This window comes from Gossypium arboreum, chromosome 9 (genome assembly GCF_025698485.1).
Source record: "Gossypium arboreum isolate Shixiya-1 chromosome 9, ASM2569848v2, whole genome shotgun sequence".
NCBI lineage: Eukaryota > Viridiplantae > Streptophyta > Magnoliopsida > Malvales > Malvaceae > Gossypium > Gossypium arboreum.
Genome location: NC_069078.1, coordinates 67,719,641 through 67,742,268, shown reverse-complemented (window position 1 = coordinate 67,742,268; position 22,628 = coordinate 67,719,641). Strand labels below are relative to the sequence as shown.

Below are 22,628 nucleotides of genomic sequence, written 5' to 3'. Positions count from 1 at the left end.
ATTTTGAGTCTTTTATTAACCTTAGGGGACGACTGTGACCTAAAAGTGAGCTAACGTACTGTGTAAATGTGTAGGAGACCATTCCAAGGTATAGGAACTCGAAGCTGGGAGCTATGTTGCAACACGTGGAGTTTGATGTTGCAACACAATGAGCAGAATGCGAGGATTGCTATACTGCCTTGATGTTGCGACATACCTCTGAAGCTAGCCCTGAACCATGAATACTGCCTTCGATGTCGCGACACAAGAACTAGAGTGTTGTGACATTAATCTTGTATAGAAAGCACTTATGAGCTAAACACACTTTGGTCCACACAATGAATATTAAACATGAGAATGTTAACTAACCTAAGGTTAAGGATGACGACAATCCTAACTCTATAAATAGGCTATTAAAACACTTGTTGAATGACAACTTTTACATTCTAAGTTTTTTTTTTTGTAAATTTAATCTTCAGTTTTTCCTTTCCTTTAGGCTTTAGGTTTATTTCAGTTCTTTTCTATTTCGTGTTCGTTGGAGAACGTGAGTTGTAACTATGATCAAACTATTGTGGATTTTGTGATTCAATCAATACAATTCAAGATTCTCTTAAACCCTTCTATTGATTTAATATTTATGCTTACATTTATTATCAAAATTATTGCGTTCATGAGATCCACAAGGAACTAATCCTTTTATGGGGGATTAGTGAGTGGAGGTATGATTAATTAATTGCTATGTAGGGTTTTCTTAGCGGATCAACTTTTTGGGAGAGGAAGAACTTAAACCTTAGGCTTGACGACCCTAGGTATTCATTTATGTGGAAATTAACCCAAAATTAGTATGACATATCCATGAACACCTCAGCTCTAACCAGTCTGGACTGTGAGGTCGAGAGATAAGTAGTTCTTGTCGACTCATTAGTTTAATGGAAGATTAAGAGATCCTGCTAGGGTAGTGACTAGTTGATTAAGTAGAAACTCAAAATAGGAATTAGTTATGATCACCAAAGGGAGCTAATCACCCATACTTAGATTTGATTAAGTTAGAATTTATATTTCCAAAGTTCATTTTCCTTTTGTTATTTTTATTTCATTATTTATAAAAATCCCAAAATACTTTTTTTAATGTTTTATTGTACTAAAATTTATTTAAAACTACTAATTACTTCTATTTGTGTTTAGGTTGACATTAATTTAGTACTTGCCTCCCTAGGGTACGATCCACGGAGTACCTATATGTTTTGTTGTAACTATATTACAACCTGACCCGTATACTTGCGAACACCACTTCAATTGCATATCTTTTAATTAGTTACAGTATAAATATTTTGGACGTTGAGACATCTGGAGGTAGTCATGGCACGAGACCCCCATAATAACAAAAATCTCAGATTCCATTAGATCACAGATCAAGACATGATACTATTTAGATACAATGAATATTAGATAACTTGGGATTCCACCTTAATAGCACAAATAACTCAAACTGATAGACTCTTACATCAAATACGCACATATACTAAACTAAAAAATAACTATGGCAGATACCCTCTTTGAACATACTGATTCATACTTATTTTCAAGAAACTTCCTTTAAGACTTATTCTATTTCATCATAGAACTTCTCACACCAAACAATTTCAGACATATCGTATTTTTAACATAGACTTATCAGAGTACGCCACAAGGGCCAAATAAAATACGTCACAAAAGTAACATATAGAATACTCCATAAATGCTATAAGAGTACACCATAAAAGCAACATACAAAATACGCCACAAAGGCAACATACAAAATACACCACAAATACTTGCTCTTCTTAATGACTAGTGTAAAGAAATTTCAGAATGTGCCCTTCTTAATGGCCTACAGAATTTGACAGAAACATAAATGGGAGTATTGTCCATTTGCTATTTGACCAGTCAATTTAGTTGGTTTATAACCAAATCTAGTTACCAAAATCTGCTCTTTACAGTGCTTGAGCAAACTCGACGTACTATACCTTTGATGGTAACCTACACAAGACTTACTTTTCTTTGATCGAATTATTTCTTCTATTGAAGAACACGTCAAGAACTAAATCTTGGTATACATCCATGGGTGAATACTGAATTTGCCAAAACATTAATTCGCCAAAACATTAATTCGCCAGAAGCCTACAATTTGACAAACTAACTATTAGAGTGCGCCAAAACAAACAACTTCACGTCCATGCGTTTTAAAATCGGATCAACCAATTGTGAGGTATGACATCGTAGAGGATTGGGTGAATGGTTTGGGAAATGGAGTTTCTATTTACCGTAATCCAAAATTTGTTGACTGCAAACTATGATGTGTAAAGCTTCAGGCCTTGCGGAGGGGACGCTACGGTGTTCGGGCCTTGCAAAATGGATGGGCTATAATGGGGTTACAGGTGTAAGACTATAGCTCGACTATTGCATCCAATACGGTCCTCTAGAACATTAAACATGGGTTATAGGTGTAAGACCATAGCTTGGCTATGACATCCAATAAGGTTCGCTATGACGTTAAACATGTAGTTACAAGTGTAAGACCATAGCTTGACTATGACATCCAATAGGGCCCGCTGGGACATTAAACATAGGGTCACATGTGTAAGACTATATCTCAGCTATGGCATCAAATAGAGTCCCCTAGGACACTAAACATGGGGTTACAGATGTGACAGCCAGTGCGTGTGCATTCAAACAAACGATTTGGGAAAACTATTTTTTCGAAGAGCAGTTTTAACTGCAAGCTTACAGTGTCAGTTGTAATATTTATAGTTTCAATGGAACACAAAGAAGAGCTTTACAATTTGGTCCTATTTCGATCTCAAGTTAGAAGAAGAGCTTTCGTAGGCTCGTGTTGTAACGACTCGATTTTCAATGGTGCCAAAAAATACGATTTTGAAACCTCATTTTCATAAACCGAGTTTGTAAATATTAAATAAAAATATTTATGGCATTATTATGTAGGTGAATTGAATTTTAAATTAGAAATTTAGCTAAAATTTTGATAAATTAAGGTCCATGGACTAAATTGTAAAGTGAAATTGCTATAAATTTTGAATTAGAAAATTAATTAAGGATTTAAATTACAATTAAATAAGTCTAAAATTGAAATTAGACCATATTAAAATCCATAATAGTGGGCAATTAATTTAAAGAATATTGTTTAATTAATTTAAGTTTTAACTAATGAAATTAAGTTTAATTAAAATAATTACATATATATTGAAGTTAGTGGAGCAAAAGAAGAATATCAACTTATTCTTCCCTAAACATTGAAATTGAAGAAATAAAAACCTAAGGAAGAGCTTATAAACTTTTGACCCTAATTTGGTATGTACAATTTAGTCATTTTCTTATAATTTTTTATTTTTTTGAGGTCATGAGAGCTTGATTTAGCTAGCCCATGTATCAATTTGTAAAATTTTTAAAAATTTAGAAAGTTTCCATTATTGATTTCTTGAAGTTTTAGGTGTTAATTTGATAGATTTTAAGATTAAATGTGAAAAAATGACTAAATTATAAAACTTAATTGACAGTTTTGTACATTAGGAACTAAACTAAACAAAATATAAAATTGACTATAAAAATAAGAAATAGAAGGTCACTAATGAGTAATAGTGTAACTGAATTTCAATTTGGAGCTTTAAATTGAAAGTTAGGCTAGTTTCGGTTTTAAGGACTAAATTGAATAAATTGAAAAATATGTGTGACTTTGTAATTGATTGTGATTTGAGCTAGAATTTAGTATTATGTATTGTCAGATTATTATTCGTAGCTAAAAATGACACGGGAACATCGAGAGGGAAAGAAAAAACGAGAGTTGACGACAAGTAACTCGAGGGTTCAGTTTGTTTTTTACAATTCAAATCACTTTAATTGTTGCATATTTCTATTGTTTAGGATGGTAAGACTTGGAGATAAGATGTGATTGATTAGTTGAATCAAATTGGTATGATAATGTTTGATTATCGAGATGGAAGACCAAATTGAATAAAATTGAAAATAGTATAATTCGATGAAATTATGGAATTGACTTTGAATTGTGCTGAAATGGGATATTCTATGTGATAAATTGATGGTTTGAACTATGAATTGAGTTGATAAGATGCGAATTGAACAAAATGATTATTTGAATAAATTGTTACCCTATTAAATGTTCGGGCATAGTCAAGTATACGAGTCACTTTGACTACATGTTGATGAGTGTTGGGTACAACTTTTACTTCGGTCTTACCAATGAGCGCTAGGCGCAATTTATTCACTTTAGACTTTTCTTATAAGGTACTGGGTTCCAAAATTTGGTGTGTTGGTTGGATCTGTGTATTCATTAAAGTCCGAGTCAAGTTAATAGGGTTTTAAAATGTAAATTTGATGATAGAATATGAAATGAATTGTTAATATGTATTGATGCTATAAAGTAGAGTAATGATATATGGAAATGTGACGAATCAATTCAATTTGATTTGGGACATGATATGTTAATATAAAATATTCCCATATTAGTTAGTTGAACATGTACAAAATGAATTATATGGTATAATTGGTATATTATGGCAAGATGATTGATAATTTATTTGAATGACGTATTGGTTAAGAGTTTTAAATTGATTTTACTTGCATTTTATTGCTTAAATTATAGAAATACCTCTGAGCTTCATTGCTCAGCGTACAATTTGTTTTCTTCATGCATAGGTACAATAGATCCTCGATAGATCAAGCAGAGTTTCAACATCTAGAAATCGATTCCCAACTCAACAAAGTTTTTTACTTGCATTTTATTGCTTAAATTATAGAAATACCTCCGAGCTTCATTACTCAGCGTAGAATTTGTTTTCTTCGTGCATAGGTACAGTAGATCCTCGATAGATCAAGCAAAGTTTCAACATCCAGAAATCGATTCCCAACTCAACAAAGTTTTTATGCATTTTTTTGTAATTAGGTTGGCATGTACTTAGTTGAGTCACTTTTATTTAGGATTATACTTATGCATTTATTTTTTTTGGATTCAAAGTATATGTGTATTCATGTATATATATATGGATTTCACATTTGGTTATGCACATAGGTAGTAAAGTATAATGGCATGGAAAAATTGAATATGCATGCATAAAACTTAGGTGATTATGCTTGATGATAAAATTAAATATGTTGTGGTCTTAGACAATGATTGAATAGATTTGTTGATGTGTCATGAATGGTAGATTAAGTATTGGACTAAAGTTGAATGAAAGATTTGAGTGGTTAAGTTATTGTATACGAAGTTAACATATGGTTTGTTAAGTACATGAGATGTTCTTTCAAATAGTCATTAGTGGATAGCATATATGTAAATGGTCTAAATGAGCTGAACTAGTTAGATAGCTCGGGTGAACAAAGTATTAAATGGTTTGAATGGAGACTAAATAGTTGTATCTGGCTGAAAGCATGATTTGTGCTAGCCTATATGTTAATGTGGAAATTTGCAGGTTGAAGTGGACTTAGAAACTATAAAAATAATATGTGACATCACGGTGTCAAACGTACCACATCGCGACGAGAAATAACCTATAATGTCATGGTGAGACGAGGAACCCCGTGGTCTTGACAAGGCCAAAACAGTAAGTGACGTCACAACGTTGAGTGGCCTGATATCATGACATGACAAATTGTTTGGCGACATCATGATGTCAACCCTGTAATTTGAATTCTTTACTATTAAGTCCCATTTCTATCTCAGGTTAGCTTTAGGGATTTTGTAAGCTTGAGTTAGACCCAAAATGATTGTATATCATATTGAATGCATGTTTTAATTGAATTTAATCATCTAATAATATAATGTGATTGTAAATTATCGTAGTTGCTTTAGCAACAAATGTTGCATCCTATAGCTCGGATCCATTGCTTGAAAAAAACACAATAGGATGTCGATTTCCTCAAATGTTGACACGTTTGGAAGTTAGAATCCGTGTATCCAATAGGAGTTAAATCCTCTCTAAAACATATTAGCGTATAATTCATTGCTCTTTTTAAATACTTAAGTACGTGCTTAACTGTTTGGTAATGTCTTAGACCAATATTTGCCTAATATCAACTCACCAATCCTACTACAAAATAGATATTTGGTCGTGTGCATAATATCGCATACATAAGATTTTCTACTGTCGAAGCATAATGAACTTTTTTCATATGCTTTTTTTTTTTTTTTTCCATTGAGACCATTATTTAAAGAAAGATGAAAGCAAGATTATCCTTTTTTGGGATCGAAAATAGCAAAACATTCCATGTATTGTTTATGTGTGAATCTTGCAAAAAAGGATATCAAAATTTCATTTCTTAAAAACTTGAATTTGTAGAGCACAATTAGCTTCACCCAAATCATTTATACTAAACTATTGAGCTAAACACATTTTATTAGGTAATAATACCTCTAAATTATTTTTAATGACGAAATAAATAACTAGAAAGCCTACTTTTTAATCTGTTGAAATGGAAAAGCTTTTATAATTTTTAGTAATTTCAAACCTATTTTTGATAGGATTTATAATTAACCCATTCACATGTACATACCTATTAAATAAATTATACTTGTGTAACAAACTGCAGGCATACCAGCCAAAACTAAATTATTATATTTATACGCGCCACGTGGAGAAACACAACTGGATGCTCACAATTAGATACCCGTAAGAATTCGCCCGCGAAACATAAGGTTGGGCAAAATTTTAAAAACGTAATCGAAACCAAAGTACCCCGCTTTAAATAAATAATAAAATAATTTCTTATAGATTCAAGACGAACAGGAAACGATCCTCTCCGTCCAATTCCACCCTGTCAAATCCAGGGATCCATACTTCCCACGTCACCCATCCTCGCTCACGAAAACCAACCAATCAAATCTCTCCCTTCTTCCCTATATATTCATATTCACCTTTCACTTCTCTCATTCACCACTGACTGCATTCTCTAATCTTTAGAAATCACAACTTGTTTCCAATGGCACCCAAAGCCGAGAAGAAGCCAGCCGAGAAAAAGCCAGCTGAGGAGAAAAAGGCCGAGAAGGCCCCAGCTGAGAAAAAACCAAGAGCTGAGAAGAAGCTCCCTAAAGAAGCTGGGGACAAGAAGAAGAAGCGAACCAAGAAGAGCATTGAAACCTACAAGATCTACATCTTCAAGGTGCTGAAGCAAGTCCATCCTGATATCGGCATTTCCAGCAAAGCTATGGGTATTATGAACAGTTTCATCAACGACATCTTTGAGAAGCTGGCTCAAGAATCTTCGAGGCTTGCACGCTATAACAAGAAACCCACCATTACCTCCCGTGAGATTCAGACTGCCGTAAGATTGGTCCTACCTGGGGAGTTGGCCAAGCATGCTGTTTCAGAAGGGACCAAGGCGGTTACAAAGTTCACCAGTTCTTAGTTTCCAAAAATCTAAAATACATAAAAAAAAAATCTGGGAAATATGGTTTTCTTGTAAAAATCATTAGCTTTTTGTAGGTCTTCCTGTTATTTGCAGAGCTTAAATGGAAATTTAACCATATTTTGAATTTATCTTCCTTCTTCTTTCTTTTGTCATACTTAGGTTTAGTCCTCCAATTGATTTGAAATTTACAATTTAATCCTAGCATTATTTTTTTATCTCATTTTATTTTAAAGACATATATCTCTCCGAGTGATGTTATAGATAGAAGTGCTAAATCTCAAAATTTAAGATTTGCTCAAGTTTTTTGTTTTGAATTTTTATTTGTTCCATGTTCACCGTAAGTTTTTAGGTATTTTTGGTTGACATTTAATGCTGCATTAAAGATGATTAAAACTCTTAACCGGTTTTAGCATGTGCATAATGAAAACGAAGTTTTTTACGAGTTGATGTAATTCAAAAACTGGTGCAAAGGCTGCTAAAAGATGGAAACGGGGATCTGTTGCAGAGAATATGAGGATTAAGATCCTTTGACATGTTTGGAATGATGCGAAAGCTTGTTTTCACGATGAATACTTGTGTGTGCTGTTCGAACCTATCCAGCTTCTGCAAATGACGATGAAAATTTTGAGGCCATACTCAGGTGTTTGCGATTGTATGTTATCGTGAGTAGTGCATTTTTAAGGTTTAATTCTAAATACTGCTGAAGGGCACCTCTTCAGTGGCCGCTTTATAGTTAATTTCCTGTTCGAAGTTCCCCGCCTGTTTGCTTGAGCTAAAAAGAAGGAAAAAGTTTGTGTTTTCAGAAATCTGGGTTTTGATTAGTTTCTATGTAAATGGTAGGAAGGGCTGATAGATGAAAATGGGCAGTTGCAATGTTGATTTCAGGGATGGTGTTTTCCTGAAGCCGGTGCTTGCTTTTTGTTTGGCCTGATGAGAAGGGTCGGGAAAGACCCAAGTGCTACCCATGTAAACTCATTGCTTCTAGTTAGTTTCTGCTTCAACTACTAAGTTTGTTCCACCCTGTTATTATAAAAATAATTTAAGTTACAATGCCCTTCCTTGTTTAAGGTTTGAAATCTCAATGACTTCCTATACTAGTTTCTTCTGCATTTTACTTCATGAATTTGATATCTGGGTTTTAGCATGTACCACTGAAATGCATCCAAGATTATTGCAAAAGCTTCCATTTCATCAATCATGTCAACCAAGTTAAGCTTATGTTAGGCAACGACTTAATTGTCTCTTGGATGTGGTTTATCATTTCCCTGCAGAATAGAGATAGACACAACGCTTCCAATAGTTGGTGAGCAGAAATGGAAGATTGGGATATTTTTATTCAATCTACCAGGAGATCTTTACAACACCTATATTTCTTTCATCAATACTGCCCATTGGCCCCATATCTTATGCCTTTTTCATATACATCATGTTAGAGCTTCCAGCAAGGCTAATTCAACACAGCCTATTTGATTGTTTCATCTTAGTTCAAATATCCAAAACTCACAATCAAAATCTTCTTTCTTTTTAATTCTACTAGCAGTAATTACTAGTCCAAACATAAAAGGCATAGTAACCAAACCAAATCCTTACATTTTAATTTCTGCGACAACTTCAAGCTCCTTTCAATGCCTTCTTCAGCTCCTCTTCCATGGAATTCTTCTCATTCATCCTTCTCTCCGTTTTCCCATTTCTTTCAATTTCTCTGTATTTCACAGAATTCAAATCCCCAAAATTTCCGCTGGAGATTTCTCGTCTCAGATCATCCACAGCTCTCTTCAGTAACGCATTCTCAGAATGCAGAGCTTCCAACTGCCGCTTTACCATAAAAATTGACTCTGCAATGTCCACATTCGTGCTTACCCCTGGACTCGCCTTGCTGGCTGTGGTTATAGCCTGCTTCGAATCAACACCTTCCACCTGCTCGATCCCGATCTTATCCATCACCAAAAACGGAATCCCAGCCCCGCCGACGCCACTCTTCATCTCCGATGGAATCCTCATTCCCCATCGGAATTTCAACATTGCCTTTCCCTTCACTGGCACAGCCGTCCTCGCCGCTACCTCCATTCCAGACAGAATCCTCGCAATATCTCCCGAGATCAAAGTCCCAAGTTTCCCCTTCTCGGTGAAGAAACCCGCGAAATCGCCACTAGCCGACGAATCGACATCCGCAACGGCGTCATTCGTCATCTTGACGACTTTATCGAAAGCGGAAGACTGGGACTTCTTGATGGAGAAATCCCCGAACTGAGGCTTGAGGTGAAGCATAAAGCTAGGGTTTCCACGGCCAAGAAGGTTGAACTCAGCACTCATAAGCAAAGAGGTGGACATGGGAGAACCGAAGGGGCCGGTGCCAGTCTTGACGATAAGAGAGAAAGGGTTCCACGTGTCAGTAGGACGGTAAGCGATCTTGATGGACGGCCCAGATTCAAAGAACGTAGAAAGATTTAAAGTGAGCTCCTTGGGTTCGCCGGCGACGATGCCTGATTGAAATGGCAAGCCCAAAATGCTTAGAGGTATTTTGGCCCTCAACACTGGCTGCTTCTCTTCCCGAAATTTCAATGAAGCTTTCATTTTTCTTTTCTCAGAACCCTAACTTGGATTTCCTTTCGAACTTATTCTTTTGGCAGGCGCTTTTCATTCCCTTTTTTTTTTCAAAGATTTAAAAAAAAAAGAAGGAAAAAAAAAAAAAAGAAGAAGAAAGAATAAAGAAAACAAAGGTTGAGTGCAACTTTAGAGTCAACATGGCATTACAGCCACAAGCCAGCAAGTGGTTTTTCTTATTTATTAATATAAATTAAAAAAGTATTTATCAAAATGATAAAATTATTGGTAAATTTATGGTCACCCAATTTTTAGGTATTTTTATTTTGGTCATCAAAATAAAATTTTTATAATTTCATCACTCAATTTTTAGGACGTTTTTATTTTAGTCACCTAACTATTAAATCTGTAGCAATAGTTAAATTGTACATGTCACATTATGTTCACACTTTCAGTTTGATCACCCAACTTCTAAGTGATACGAGAAAAGAAACAAACTGAGAAAACACAGGAGAGACAAGAGGAAGAAAATCGAGAAAAAGAGACGAGAGAGAAGCAAATTCAATCCTGAAATTCCATAACTGTTTCTCCCATTGGCTTCTGCTTAAGAGGGAAAGAAACAACAGTTGATTGAAACAGTTTGGCAAGCCGTTATGATGAAAGTTGTGCCTTCCCACTGTTTCATTAAATGGTATAAAACATAAAGCACACTGTTTCATTTAAACGGTATAAAACATGTTTTGACATGACTCGAACCCTAGCTAATACACATCGTTTTGTTAAGTTTCCCAAATCTAAAACATTGCATTTGTTACAAGTTAACAGAAATAGAAAATAACAAAATTAATAGAAATTTAAGCAATAGAAATGACTGTTGTTGCTTCATTCCATATCAATTACTCCCTTCCCCAAAAAGGATCCTTGTCCTCAAGCATCAAATGTTGGAAACTATTGTTGAAGGTCCTACAGATTCTCCCAAGTAGAGTCTTTAGGTAAAGTGTTAGCCCATTCTACCAAGGTTTTTGTGGTAACATGATCCTTTATGCACCATATGCTTATCCACCACTCAGAATGGCTATTTGAGAAGGGCTTCATCAATTCCCACCAATGGCAAGCTGGCTTGACTTGGGGCCTTACCAATATGCTTATTGAGCTGGAATACGTGGAAGATGTTGAAAAATGTACCCATATTATCGTAAACATTTAATTGTTTTCTATGTATTTAAACAATGAATAAATAAAGTTATTTTCACATTTCACTATTATGTTTTTTGTATTTCTGTTTTTCATGTTTTGCATGCATTGTGAAATTGTGACAAGCAAACATTAGCTTATTGATGTCTAAGTTCAAATTGATGATAAGTAGCACTGTAAGAACGTTTACATTCCGAAAGATAACTTATTTCAGTAGATAATCTAAACGAGTCCGTAATCCTGTTAAAGAATCAAAGTGAGCATTTGATTCAAATACTTAGAATGATTATTATGTCATCTACGATTTTAACTTGGGAGATGACTAGTCTTGGCTATCAGAGCAGTTGGCTCAACGGGTAATGATATAGATGTATTCATTAGAAGAATGATACATTGGACTGGACCCAAGATGAATTAATTCTGAATCTGTTTGTGGATTAATTCACTTGTGACATTCATAGTGTGATTTACCGAAATCTTAAGTTAGTCACTGACCATGCGTATGTAACTTATGTGCTTTGACATAAGTGGAGACTTATGCTATAAAGATGATTGAGCCCATAGCCGATATGTTGGGTACATGACTTTACTAACAACAATGTAATTCATAGCTTGATTAAAGAGTTAACGATATCCTCTCGTTAGTATTGTGTGGATTGATAAATATGGAATGTGGCCTCGAGTTGCTTGTTCTCGAACGAGCAATTTATCACAGTCATTAATTCACAGTGATCATATTAATCATTAAGAAGACACAATGGTGACAATGAGATAAAATAATGTTGTATTGAGTGAACAGATTTAACTCAAAGGAATCAAGGATATCATATGAGATTAACACACGCATGATGAGGTTATTGGACAAAGCAGTTGGATGAATTGCTTTAGTAAATAGTATACAATAAGGAGTTTTCAATCATGGTACTTCTTCTGGACTGACTCCATGATTAAGCAAATTGCGAATTATCTGAACGATGCTTCTGGATATAATTGCAATTACTAGAACCTAATTGTATATGTCCGATTAGCCTCTCTGCTAGCTCAACAAAAGCTTAATCAGGCTGCATTTGAATCAGAAGAAAATTCAATGACTTTGAAAATAATTTAATTGAGTTGATTTATTCGATGTGAAATTAAATTAGGCGGTCATGAGAATTGTTCAACTAGAGGATTTGATTAAAGAATTTTCTTAATAAATTAATTTGAAAAATCTAAGTGATTTTTGAGAAAATAAATTTTGATTAAGTAAAATTAAATTAATCAAATAAATTAAAATTAATATGATATTTTTGGAAATTAATTTTCAAGTGAAATAATTGTCCTAATGGGTAATTGAGCTTGAAAATTGGACCTGATATTGAAAATTGGGCTCGTGAACTTAAAACCAAGATCGAAACAAAAAAAATAAAATTAATCGTACAGGCCTGGTATGTGAAACCAGCCCGACGGTCCAACTGATGGCTAGGTCGGATCGGTTGGGCTGCCACTAGCTTAGACTGAATAAACAACAGTCGAACTGACTCGGGGTGCCGTGATGGTCTCGCACCTACAATGGCACCATCGGACCCAATAATGTCGGTGGCAGCAATGACGACATTCCGATGGCTGGCGGGTGGTCCTTCGACAGTTGAGCAGCGGAAGAATCACACTCCTATTGGACTCTACTGAATAATTTGATTTCAGATTAACTATTCCAAAAATAATATTATTTTAATTGATTTAATATTAAATTTAATTTGATACTTATTTTGATAGTATTTTGTTAATTTAATATTAAAGTGATTAAGTTTAATCATTGTTGAACTCTTTAAACTCTCCTTGTATAAAGAGAGTCATGGGTCATTATTTTACACACACTTGAATTCAAGAGAAAGTTGTAGTGAGAAAATTCTCTGAAAAAATTATTTGAGAAAATTTCTAGAGATATTTTTCTTATTTACAACTTGACCGAAAAGTTTTAAAAAATTAAGAAATTACCCTACTGATAAATTTGTGGAAATTTTTTTTGATTTGAAGCGAGCCCACACTTGGCAGACGTAAGCATGGGGATGATCCTTTGGAGATGATATGGCCCAAGTACTTAATCTGAGTGGTACCAAAGCCACACTTATTCTTTTTGGCAAACAATTGATGTTCCCTTAAAAACTGCAAAACCTTCTTAAGGTGTGACACGTGATCAGATCAGCCAGCTGGGTAGACCAATATGTCATCGAAAAACATAAAGATTGTCTTCCTCAGGAGGGTTTTCAAGAAAACATTCATCAATGCTTGGAAGCTAAAGGAAGCATTAATTAGGCCAAAAGGCATAACCAACAACTCGTAGTGGTCCTCATGAGTTCTAAAAGCTGTCTTGTGAGTTTCTTTCTCCTACATTTTGATTTGGTGGTGGCCAGACCTCAAGTCTAGCTTAGAGAAGTAAATGGCATGCCCTGATTCATAAAGTAGCTCCTCTGTGACAGGTATTGGGAATTTGCCTTTGATGGGAAACTGGTTAAGTTGTCTATAATCTACTCAGAGCCTCCAACTTCCATCTTTTTTCTTCATCGTGACAATTGGAGAAGCAAAGAAATTGTTGCTATCTCTGGTTATACTGGCTTGTAACATCTCTTGTATCAGTCTCCTCCATCTCACTTTTTTGGACTGTAGGGTAATGGTAAGGTATGAATTTCACCATCTTACTCTCATCTTGAAGAGGAATCCAATGATCTTTCAATTGGGAGAGAGGTAAACCACTAGGAACTTGGAAAACATCCTTAAACTCTGCCAATAATTGTTGAAGTTCCACACTCGAGGATTTAGTAGATATTGTCAAAGATTCCTGGTTGTTAGGAGACAGTAGCATAGGGTAGGGCCCCTATCCTAACATGGGGTATTTACTATGTATAGCAATTGCCTCCTATTGAAATAATTTGGTTTAAAAAACAAGTTTGTTGCACAACGAAAAATTAAAATTTTTTTCTTCTAAAATTGATTTGTTGTGTTATTTATAGTAATCAACTCTTACAAAATTAGTATTTGTGTTCTGGGTTAAGTGATATAGGTCATTTTCTAGCTTTCTTGCTTTCTACTAACACGATCTTCTTTGTTATTTTCAAACCCTTGACTTACTTAGAGCATGGACTTTAAATTCATGAATCGATTAACACAATGAAAACTTTATGGATATTTCGATAGGGAAGATCAATATCTCTCCACGGGCTAGAAACCAAAAGTTAAACACTCTCAAAGAATAGAATTTGTTTGAAGACTAAATCTCACTAAATTTTGATAGAGTAACAACGCTTAATGTCGTATATCTTGACCTAGCTCTAAAACCTTAAACCCTAGCCCACAGTCTTTATCTATAGAAAATCACAAGAGTCATAGTTGAACAAGAGAATACAAAATAATAATATTTTAATAAAAAATATACAATCCTTTTAGGACTGACTAGGGTTGGTAATGACAATCCCTTTGAAACTAGGGTTTGCTGCCCATCACTCATCAAATGGGCTTGAAATGACTAAATAAAAGTACAATATTAAATCCAAATAGCATAATTTTAACAAAAAAAAAAATCATTAAAGCAATGGTTCTTAAAAAAAGGCAACATTAAATCATATTCGAACAACAATGGCACCGAAAATGATTGAAGCTTATTTTAATTGATAAAGATGTAATATAACATTATGATACTATTGTTTTTAAATTTTTCTTAAGTTGTTTATATTGTATGAAGTAAATACTCTCCAAAGTCGTCCTTTTATCTATTTGTTATTTGTTTGGTATAAATTTTAAAAATTTAATAGATTTGTTTTGAAAATAATTATTTTGTAGTCACTATTTAGTAAATATATTTATTAATTTAATATAAACATCTTTCGTATTTATTTTGAATTATTATTATAATTATTATATGTTAATTTACTTTTTTTTCAAAATAATATTTTAACTTACTTTCATATATAATATATTATTTTAAAATATAAAAATCATTATCAACAATAAATAATAATTAAATATACATTATTTAAAAATTAGATGTGTAAAATCACTGCATGTGACTTACAAAGTAGCATTTTAGAAGACGAGATGATTCTTATAAAGAGAACAAAATAAATAAATAAAGCAATCTCAAAAGGTAATTAATATATAATATTATTTTATTAATATAGAATATACTAATAGAATAAATATAACATATAATATAATAAAAATATATGACTAAGTTATAAAAAAGATATTTTATATAATAAAAATATATGACTAAGTTATAAAAAAGATATTTAATATATATTTTATATATATAAAACTCGACCATAAGCTTTAATAGATGATAGTAAACGACTAAAACTGCAAACAAACCTATTCAAGCAGATTATCAAAATTCATTACTTTTTTTCCCTGTATATGTCATTGTCTGTCTCACTGTGTTCTCTTTTTTCATTTCTGTGCTACAAAACCCCGAAGGTAAATTTGTACTATGGTAATTTTGATTGCCCTGTATTTCCTGCACAACAATTCTTTTTTTTTTTTTTTAAAGAAAGAACCTATACATTTTAGGGGAAAGACTCTTGAAGGGAAAAAAAAAAAAAAAGCAGTAGCTTTCCAATTGCAATGCTCAAAATTTCATCACTCATGCTCTGGTTTACGGATCAGTCGAATTTCTGGGACTGGCTTCTGCAGTATGGATGTACCCTGGAAGACCATCATTTGGTAGTCTCTTCTATACTTGTCTAGCTGCAGCATATGCATAATCGTAGAGAGAAGATATGTTATTTTCATCTGTAGATAAGACTACAATTTAACCAAAGAAAGCAACCCTGCAGGCTGACAGAAATATTACGATCATACCTCCTCCTTTGTTATCTTGCTGAATCCGAATTTCTTCGTCCATATGGATTCTGCTTCATCAGCTGCTGGAAGCACGAGGTTTTTCACATTTAGAAACCCAAGCAGCTTTTCTAGGCAAGTGAAAAGGCATTGGAAATAACCCTGCATAGTCAAATCTTGTTTTAGTTACAAATTTCCAAAGAGCTTGGTTGGGTGGGAAATGTTTTTTCACAAGCAGTGAATGTTACCTGTCCTTCACCTTCGGTACTAGTTGCAACTAAGGGAATTTCAGCCACCTCCTGCCCAAATATCCTAAAAATACCAGCTGACACCACCACTTGACTGCATGATAGGAAAAGAAAGATTCAGGGCACTCAGATACAGCCCTCACTCTATAAAGATAATACTGAAAAGAAACTTGATGAAATAAGATGAGAGACTCACTTGACAGTTAACATTGCACAGTACATGCCACCAAAATCTTGGTCCTTCACACTTCTTCTGCAATACCATTTGGTGATATTATTCACAGCAGTGCTACATTATTAGCAAACATTAAGTAGACAAGAATAAAATATTGCTTACCCATATACCATTGATGGAATGAGATCACCTTTACTTGATCCAGAGTCGCTTATAGGGTCAAAGCGTTCCTAATAAAAGCACAAACATCACATCATCAATAAATTAGTACTAAACCAGATAGCTTCTGGTTTACATCAAAGACAGATCAACACAAATTACAAAGAGATGCGTAATCCCTGATGCACTGCAGTGACTACAAGAATTAAAGCTCACATGAATGCCATAGAGGCTAAAGAAGATGGCCAAAAACAAAATGTTTCCTAGCTAATGATGCTGGTATCGAAAATTGATCATCAGCAAGAAAACTACATACATGGAAGATCGCAACAGCTTTGGAAAGCAATACTCTAGTGTCATCAGAAGATATCATTTTCCCACTGAGAACCCTCCATCTTATATCAAGACTGGCCTTGCTCTCCAACCTATTTTTTTCATGTTTCTTCTTTACAACAAGCAGAGACGAGTCAGGAAGCTTCTCTTCCCCACGAACTATCAATTTCTGTAGAGCAGAATGAATTCTATTGCAATCTGTGCAACAAAACCACTTTCCTTCTGGCAACTCCTGTAGAAAGCATGGTGTCCAACTCATTTATTAAACAGGAAAAATCAGGAAAACGATGAAACTATTTAACAGAGAGAAATGGTACCTTAAGGTCATCCATATTATGATCCCTCAGACAGCCCACGTGATACTCTCTCTCACACTATGGAAAAATAAAATAAAATAAAATGGGTCATTAAGTGCCAGTAACAGGGTTAGAATATTATGTACAAGCTTGAATTTGACAACCACATACACAAACAGAACCAAGAAGCTACCTGATCACAAAGTATAACAGTGCGTGGACCAAATCCTGATTTGCTAAAAGCATGACCTCTGCAAAATTTCAAGCATGTTAATACAGAATAACCATACAAATTCTGAAAAGATTATAGAGAGGAGAGAGAAAAAAACTGAAACAGCAAAATTTAAGCCTCCGCTTGAGTACAGCACCAGAACATGTGGAGATCAGAAATTAGTCAATTTGCAAATAAAGACAAGCTTTAGGATTGGCTTAACAAGCAATTTCTCAGCAATGCAGACTGTGAATCAATCCAGAGATTTTAAAAATCTAGAAGATTCCAGGTCTATGCTATAATGTTAGATTTAACAACTGCTTGTAAATGGAATCCAGTTAATAGCAAATCTTTTGCTAAGCATAAATGTTATAAAATTATTAAAGCTAAAAGATTCCCATTCTTTAAATGAAGTGAGGACAGGAGGGTTTATTGAGGATGAATAGGAATGGTTCATAACAACAAAGACATCTTCTAAATGGTAATAACAGAATGGTCCTGACCTGCATAGCACACATACGCTGGGAACTTCTGTCTCAGGAGTTTTGATGATTCGAATGGATCTCTTTGTTATCTGTTCTATTGGATCAATTCCCGCAACTCTTCCAGCAGCTAGAGCATTGGCATTACGTTCCACAAACTTTTCCTTTTGGAAGGTATTCTGGCAATATCTACAGTGCCAAGTACCAGTTGGAATGCTTGGTAGAGAAACACACTCTGCAATCAGCCAGCATCAAGAGCTCAACAGGAATCCATACCCATAACAAAAATGCATTTCTGGATAATGAATTAATTTTAAATGCTAACCCCGTCCAAATGACCCAAGGCACGGTGCACACAACCCAAGAGAAACACAAAAGCACACAAAAACCAAATAGGAAGAAATCCTAAAAGTGGGCACAATATGGTAATAGATTCTCATCTCCTGATGCTAAATTGAGTTGCAAGGATGGGGAAAAGGTGGAGGAAACACAATCCTCATATGACGAGTAAGACCATTAACCACATGGGTAAGTAACTGGAACATGTCACCAGAACACAATTAGGACTCCACTAGAGCCATTCCCTTAAGATTTTCATTATGGGCAAGACAACTAAAGGCAAAAGCTGTAACCCTCAAGTTCAAGGAAAAAAGATTCTAAGATAATAGTTATAATTTGACCAAACTGAAGAAAAAGAATTGGATAGACACATGCATGCGTACACACAGGAAAAGAAGGCAGATACTGAGAAATTGTTTTGGAAGTTGTTAAGGGTAATAATCATGTAAGCTTATCCCCAAAAAGAGAGCCATCATTAAGTTTGGAAGATAATAGAATATTGAAGGAAAAAGTTGAAAACCGACCTTTGTGAAAAGCCCTTGGACATGTATTACAGCAAAATAGATTCCCTCCTTGCAAACAGATGCTACATAGGTCATCACTCTCATTTGTAGAGTACTTCTGATTTTTCAACAGGGATATTGACAATTCATGGAGAGATACTCCATTTGATGTGTAAATGTGTTGAAAACTGTAAACAAAGTAACACCACGTGAAAAACATATTCATGTTTATAGATATATACATACAATAAATGCAACATAGTTTCCTTATATTCCATCCATGCTTAAAATTGGTGGTACTTGCCCATCCCAATATAACCATAATATCAAACACTTTTAAAAGATATACAGAAACTACATGCCCTGGAGCTCACAACTGGAACATATCAATCATAAGATTAAAGATGACCAAAAACAACAAAACTTGACAACCTAGAACTGAAGAGAGACTTACGGCTTGCGACGACTTGCCCAACCAGCATGAGCCTCAAACTGAGAGGGGCTTATCTGCACATTTAACATGAAGACTATAAAAGGACTGAGAAAAATTAGGAAACAACATTTAATTGGGGAAAACAAGTAAGGTACCTCCGAATTGCAACAGGTACAAAGTATTCCATATCCCCTTTTATAACCAACAAGCATTTTCTGCAACACACCAAATCACCTCTTACATTAGACATGTTAGAATAAGACAAGGTTTATGGTAAAATAAACTAACACTAACCTTTCCACGAACAAAATACCCTAGTTCAGCTCCATTTGGCAACCCATTTTCCTCGAATACCAATTTATGCATCCGCAGATCTCTAAGAAAAAAAAATCAAGAGATTAGCAAAACAACAGAAAGATAAGTGACCACATCAACTATATACAGTAGTGAAACGTTAAACACACAAACAGATTATGATTATAATGATAATAATAACAACAACAATAATACTTACTTTCTAGTTACTCTTCCCTGACTCTTAGTTTGTGACGAGCTGCATTTTGAAGCACTGATTGGTGACTTTGGAACCACAGTTGATCTGGGTGATCTGAATTTAACCAAACAAAAAGAAAATGAGGGGTGAATAAGTAAAACTTAAAGAGAAATAATATCTTATCTTTGATCCTACAGAATGAATGAAATACTGCACGAGTAAAAGCAATGCAGTCAAAGCGTTTCAGACAAACAAATGCGAATGCGACCAAAGGGTTATAACATGGTAACATTCCCAAAAACAGTAAGAAGTTTCCATATAGGATGAAATTGCAAGAATGTTTTACTTTGCCTATTACTAATCTAACAAGGCCATTAAATCATAGAATTCTTGGATTTTGTACAAGTCAGCATGGTGATGAACCAAAAGACGGGTTCAAAACACAGAACAAACCATACCTATCACTAGCACCATCAGCCACTTCAATTGAGCTGTCTTGAGACTCTTTTACATCCACACATGAATTACATAGAATCATAGGTTTTCCAGAATCAGCATCAGTAATAGATGCTACAATAATAAAAGGAACTGAATGTTAAACCCTTGGAGGACAAACAAAAATAGAAAAGAGAAAATAAAATATAAAAGAAATGGAAGATTAACCTCTACAGTTCAAACAAAAGCTGGATTTCTTCATTGAAGATCCAATCACCATTCTCAGACCATTCTCTAATGTGGTCAATGAACTATCTTTGCAGGCATTCATTACATCACGCAGGGTATGCCCATTCTCAAGGTAAATGTACTCTGCAGGGCGTTTGTTTGAGCTACCAGCATGATTCTCATATAAGGTAGGAGTAACTACCTACATTCATGATAAATCATCAATAAAAAGAAACTACCATATTCGCTAATACATAAAATAAGGCATCATGAAAAAAACCCATTAATAAATAAACCCTTACATTAACCCCCTTGCAAGCACTGCAAAAACACAATATTCCAGAGCCCTTAATTACTCCTCGAAGCTCATTACTTCCTGAATTTCTTGTAACCTACGATAACAGAAACATTCAAAAACCAACATATTCCAAATAAAAGAGCATGAAAAAAACATTTCATCTACAAATTCTTTTTCCAGAACCATACCTTTGAGCTTCGGGCATACCTCACATTTGCCCCTTCAAGCATCCCTGAATCAAAAAGATCCTTTAACTTTGTAGGGAAGTTTCTAACAAACTTAGTAGACACATTAATTTCGGGCGTTATCAGACTATCCACACCTTTAACTCCATTATCATCACGACCACTTTTCACATCACTGGCATTCACAATAACAGCATCTCCTAAAACAGCTCCCTCCACCGTCTCCACCTTTGGCTTCGACGAGGATCGGGTATATGTACGTAAAGGTTTCTCTTCCTTCACCACTTCCTCTACCTTACTACTACCCTCGAGACTAGCAAAAAAAGGCACTATCGAATCCCTTTTACAGGGCTCACTTTTTATCACCAAATCCTCCTTTCCCTTTTCCCCGTCTACATTCTTCGTTGCATCCTCCAATTCACTTTGTTTCTTTCCAATGTCAACATCCATTTTTGATACCTTCTCTTCCTTTTCATCTAGCGTACCTATTATTGTCTTTTCGGGTTCACTTCCTCCCTTCCCTTCATCGCCAACCACATCTTCAAACATTGTTTCAATGACCACACTTTTAATTTCCTCTTCTACCCTTTTTGACTCCTCTTCTTCACAACCATCCACCTCTGTCTTCGGTTCTTCCACATCCACGACGTCGCTTTTGGCCTCTTCTTCACTGATCAAATCTATCGGTTCTTCCTCAACCTTAGGTTCTCTCTTCAATTTTTTGTTACTCCTCTTACCTGGACTCAACGCTGGTCCATTCTGTGACTTCCTAGACCGAGTCCGACCCAAAGACCCACACATCTCCGCTTGAACCTTCAAAGCAAACTCGAATTCGCGCTTCAGACCCGTTCTTACCCGAGATAGCACCACGAAATCCTTCCCGTCAGTATGAGTCGCCATTTAAATTTAAAATAAATAAATAAATAAACAAAACCCTCCGATATATCAAGAACCCTAGAGCCAAAAACAAATCAAAAGAGATTCACAAAAACATGCATTTGAGATAAATCAACGGAAGGAAATTTTAGGGTTTTAGGGTAGTTCCAAACAGCCAAAAAAAGAAAATAAATAAATAAATCTTAGGGTTTTTCGTGGGGTTGTCTGAATCACATATTGTGCAAGAACACGAAAACCAAACGAGGGAGGAGAAAGATTTATATACGATAACATTCGTAGATGTAGGATGACGAAACTAGCCCTTACAGATCGACATCGTTTTAGATTTGTCTGGTGGGTCATGTATTTTTGTTATTTTTCAGGTGGCCCCCTCAAATTTAGGTTTTTGAGTTAGTTAGCCCTTCTATTTGGGAACTTTGTAAACTTCAAATTCTAATTCTAATCCAAGTTAACTATAAAACGAATTTATAGGAATTAAATCCTGATTTTTATCTTTATATTTTGTATTATATAGACTTTTGGAAAATAAAATAAAATTTAAATATTTCATAAAATACTACTTTAATGCAAGCGAAAAGTTTTAAGGGGGAATGTTTATAAATATCTCCTATCAATCAACTTTAAAATTTACATAAAATTTTCTATTACTCACAATGTCTCATCAACTTATCCATCCAAAAAGGTTTTTGACTTCGCTCTTGCTCGTATGTTTCATGTACTAAATGAGATATTATACATTAAATTAATGATTAGTTAAGTGATTGTGAAAATACACACCCAATTAAAAATTTCCATTAGATAAAATCAAATATCAAATAGAGCAAGGAAGTAGAAAATCAATTGTGCTTCATTTTATAAAAAAACAACAAGTTTTAGAATGTTAGTATGTATATAATTCAACATCTACCATACATCATACTTCAATTTTCAAGACATAAATGAATATTATATGATTTTTATTTTAT

General features: G+C 34.5%; 3 protein-coding genes across 3 annotated transcripts; 1 reads left to right on the top strand and 2 right to left on the bottom strand.

Moving 5' to 3' along the window:
- Positions 1 to 6,918: 6,918 nt before the first annotated feature.
- On the bottom strand, positions 6,919 to 9,972 carry LOC108453031 (uncharacterized). The gene has a single exon (XM_017750913.2). The coding sequence runs from the start codon at positions 9,970 to 9,972 to the stop codon at positions 9,010 to 9,012; it is 963 nt and encodes a 320-aa protein (XP_017606402.1). The 3' UTR covers positions 6,919 to 9,009.
- LOC108453035 (histone H2B-like) lies at positions 6,970 to 7,526 on the top strand. Its single transcript, XM_017750916.2, has one exon. The coding sequence runs from the start codon at positions 6,970 to 6,972 to the stop codon at positions 7,393 to 7,395; it is 426 nt and encodes a 141-aa protein (XP_017606405.1). The 3' UTR covers positions 7,396 to 7,526.
- Positions 9,973 to 15,493: 5,521 nt separating the features above from the next.
- LOC108450146 (uncharacterized) lies at positions 15,494 to 21,948 on the bottom strand. Its single transcript, XM_017747643.2, has 18 exons — positions 20,770 to 21,948; positions 20,586 to 20,675; positions 20,284 to 20,485; positions 20,079 to 20,190; positions 19,642 to 19,734; positions 19,422 to 19,503; positions 19,283 to 19,342; positions 19,149 to 19,201; positions 18,716 to 18,882; positions 17,874 to 18,087; positions 17,353 to 17,410; positions 17,181 to 17,237; positions 16,847 to 17,095; positions 16,534 to 16,601; positions 16,393 to 16,449; positions 16,197 to 16,290; positions 15,970 to 16,110; positions 15,494 to 15,855 (listed from the first exon to the last, which is right to left on the bottom strand). Exons 1-18 carry the CDS (start codon positions 21,664 to 21,666, stop codon positions 15,748 to 15,750), a joined length of 2,802 nt encoding a protein of 933 aa, XP_017603132.1. The 5' UTR covers positions 21,667 to 21,948; the 3' UTR covers positions 15,494 to 15,747.
- Between the last annotated feature and the right edge of the window lie 680 nt (positions 21,949 to 22,628).

Excerpts from the sequence above, each read along its gene's own strand:
- LOC108450146 (XM_017747643.2), bottom strand. The coding sequence starts at position 21,666 with ATGGCGACTCATACTGACGGGAAGGATTTCGTGGTGCTATCTCGGGTA. Across the intron at positions 20,486-20,585 it reads GTGCTTGCAAGGGGGTTAAT|GTAGTTACTCCTACCTTATA; the intron begins GTAAGGGTTTAT and ends TCATGAATGTAG. Across the intron at positions 16,291-16,392 it reads TGTGCAATGTTAACTGTCAA|TCAAGTGGTGGTGTCAGCTG; the intron begins GTGAGTCTCTCA and ends CCTATCATGCAG.
- LOC108453035 (XM_017750916.2), top strand. The coding sequence starts at position 6,970 with ATGGCACCCAAAGCCGAGAAGAAGCCAGCCGAGAAAAAGCCAGCTGAG.
- LOC108453031 (XM_017750913.2), bottom strand. The coding sequence starts at position 9,972 with ATGAAAGCTTCATTGAAATTTCGGGAAGAGAAGCAGCCAGTGTTGAGG.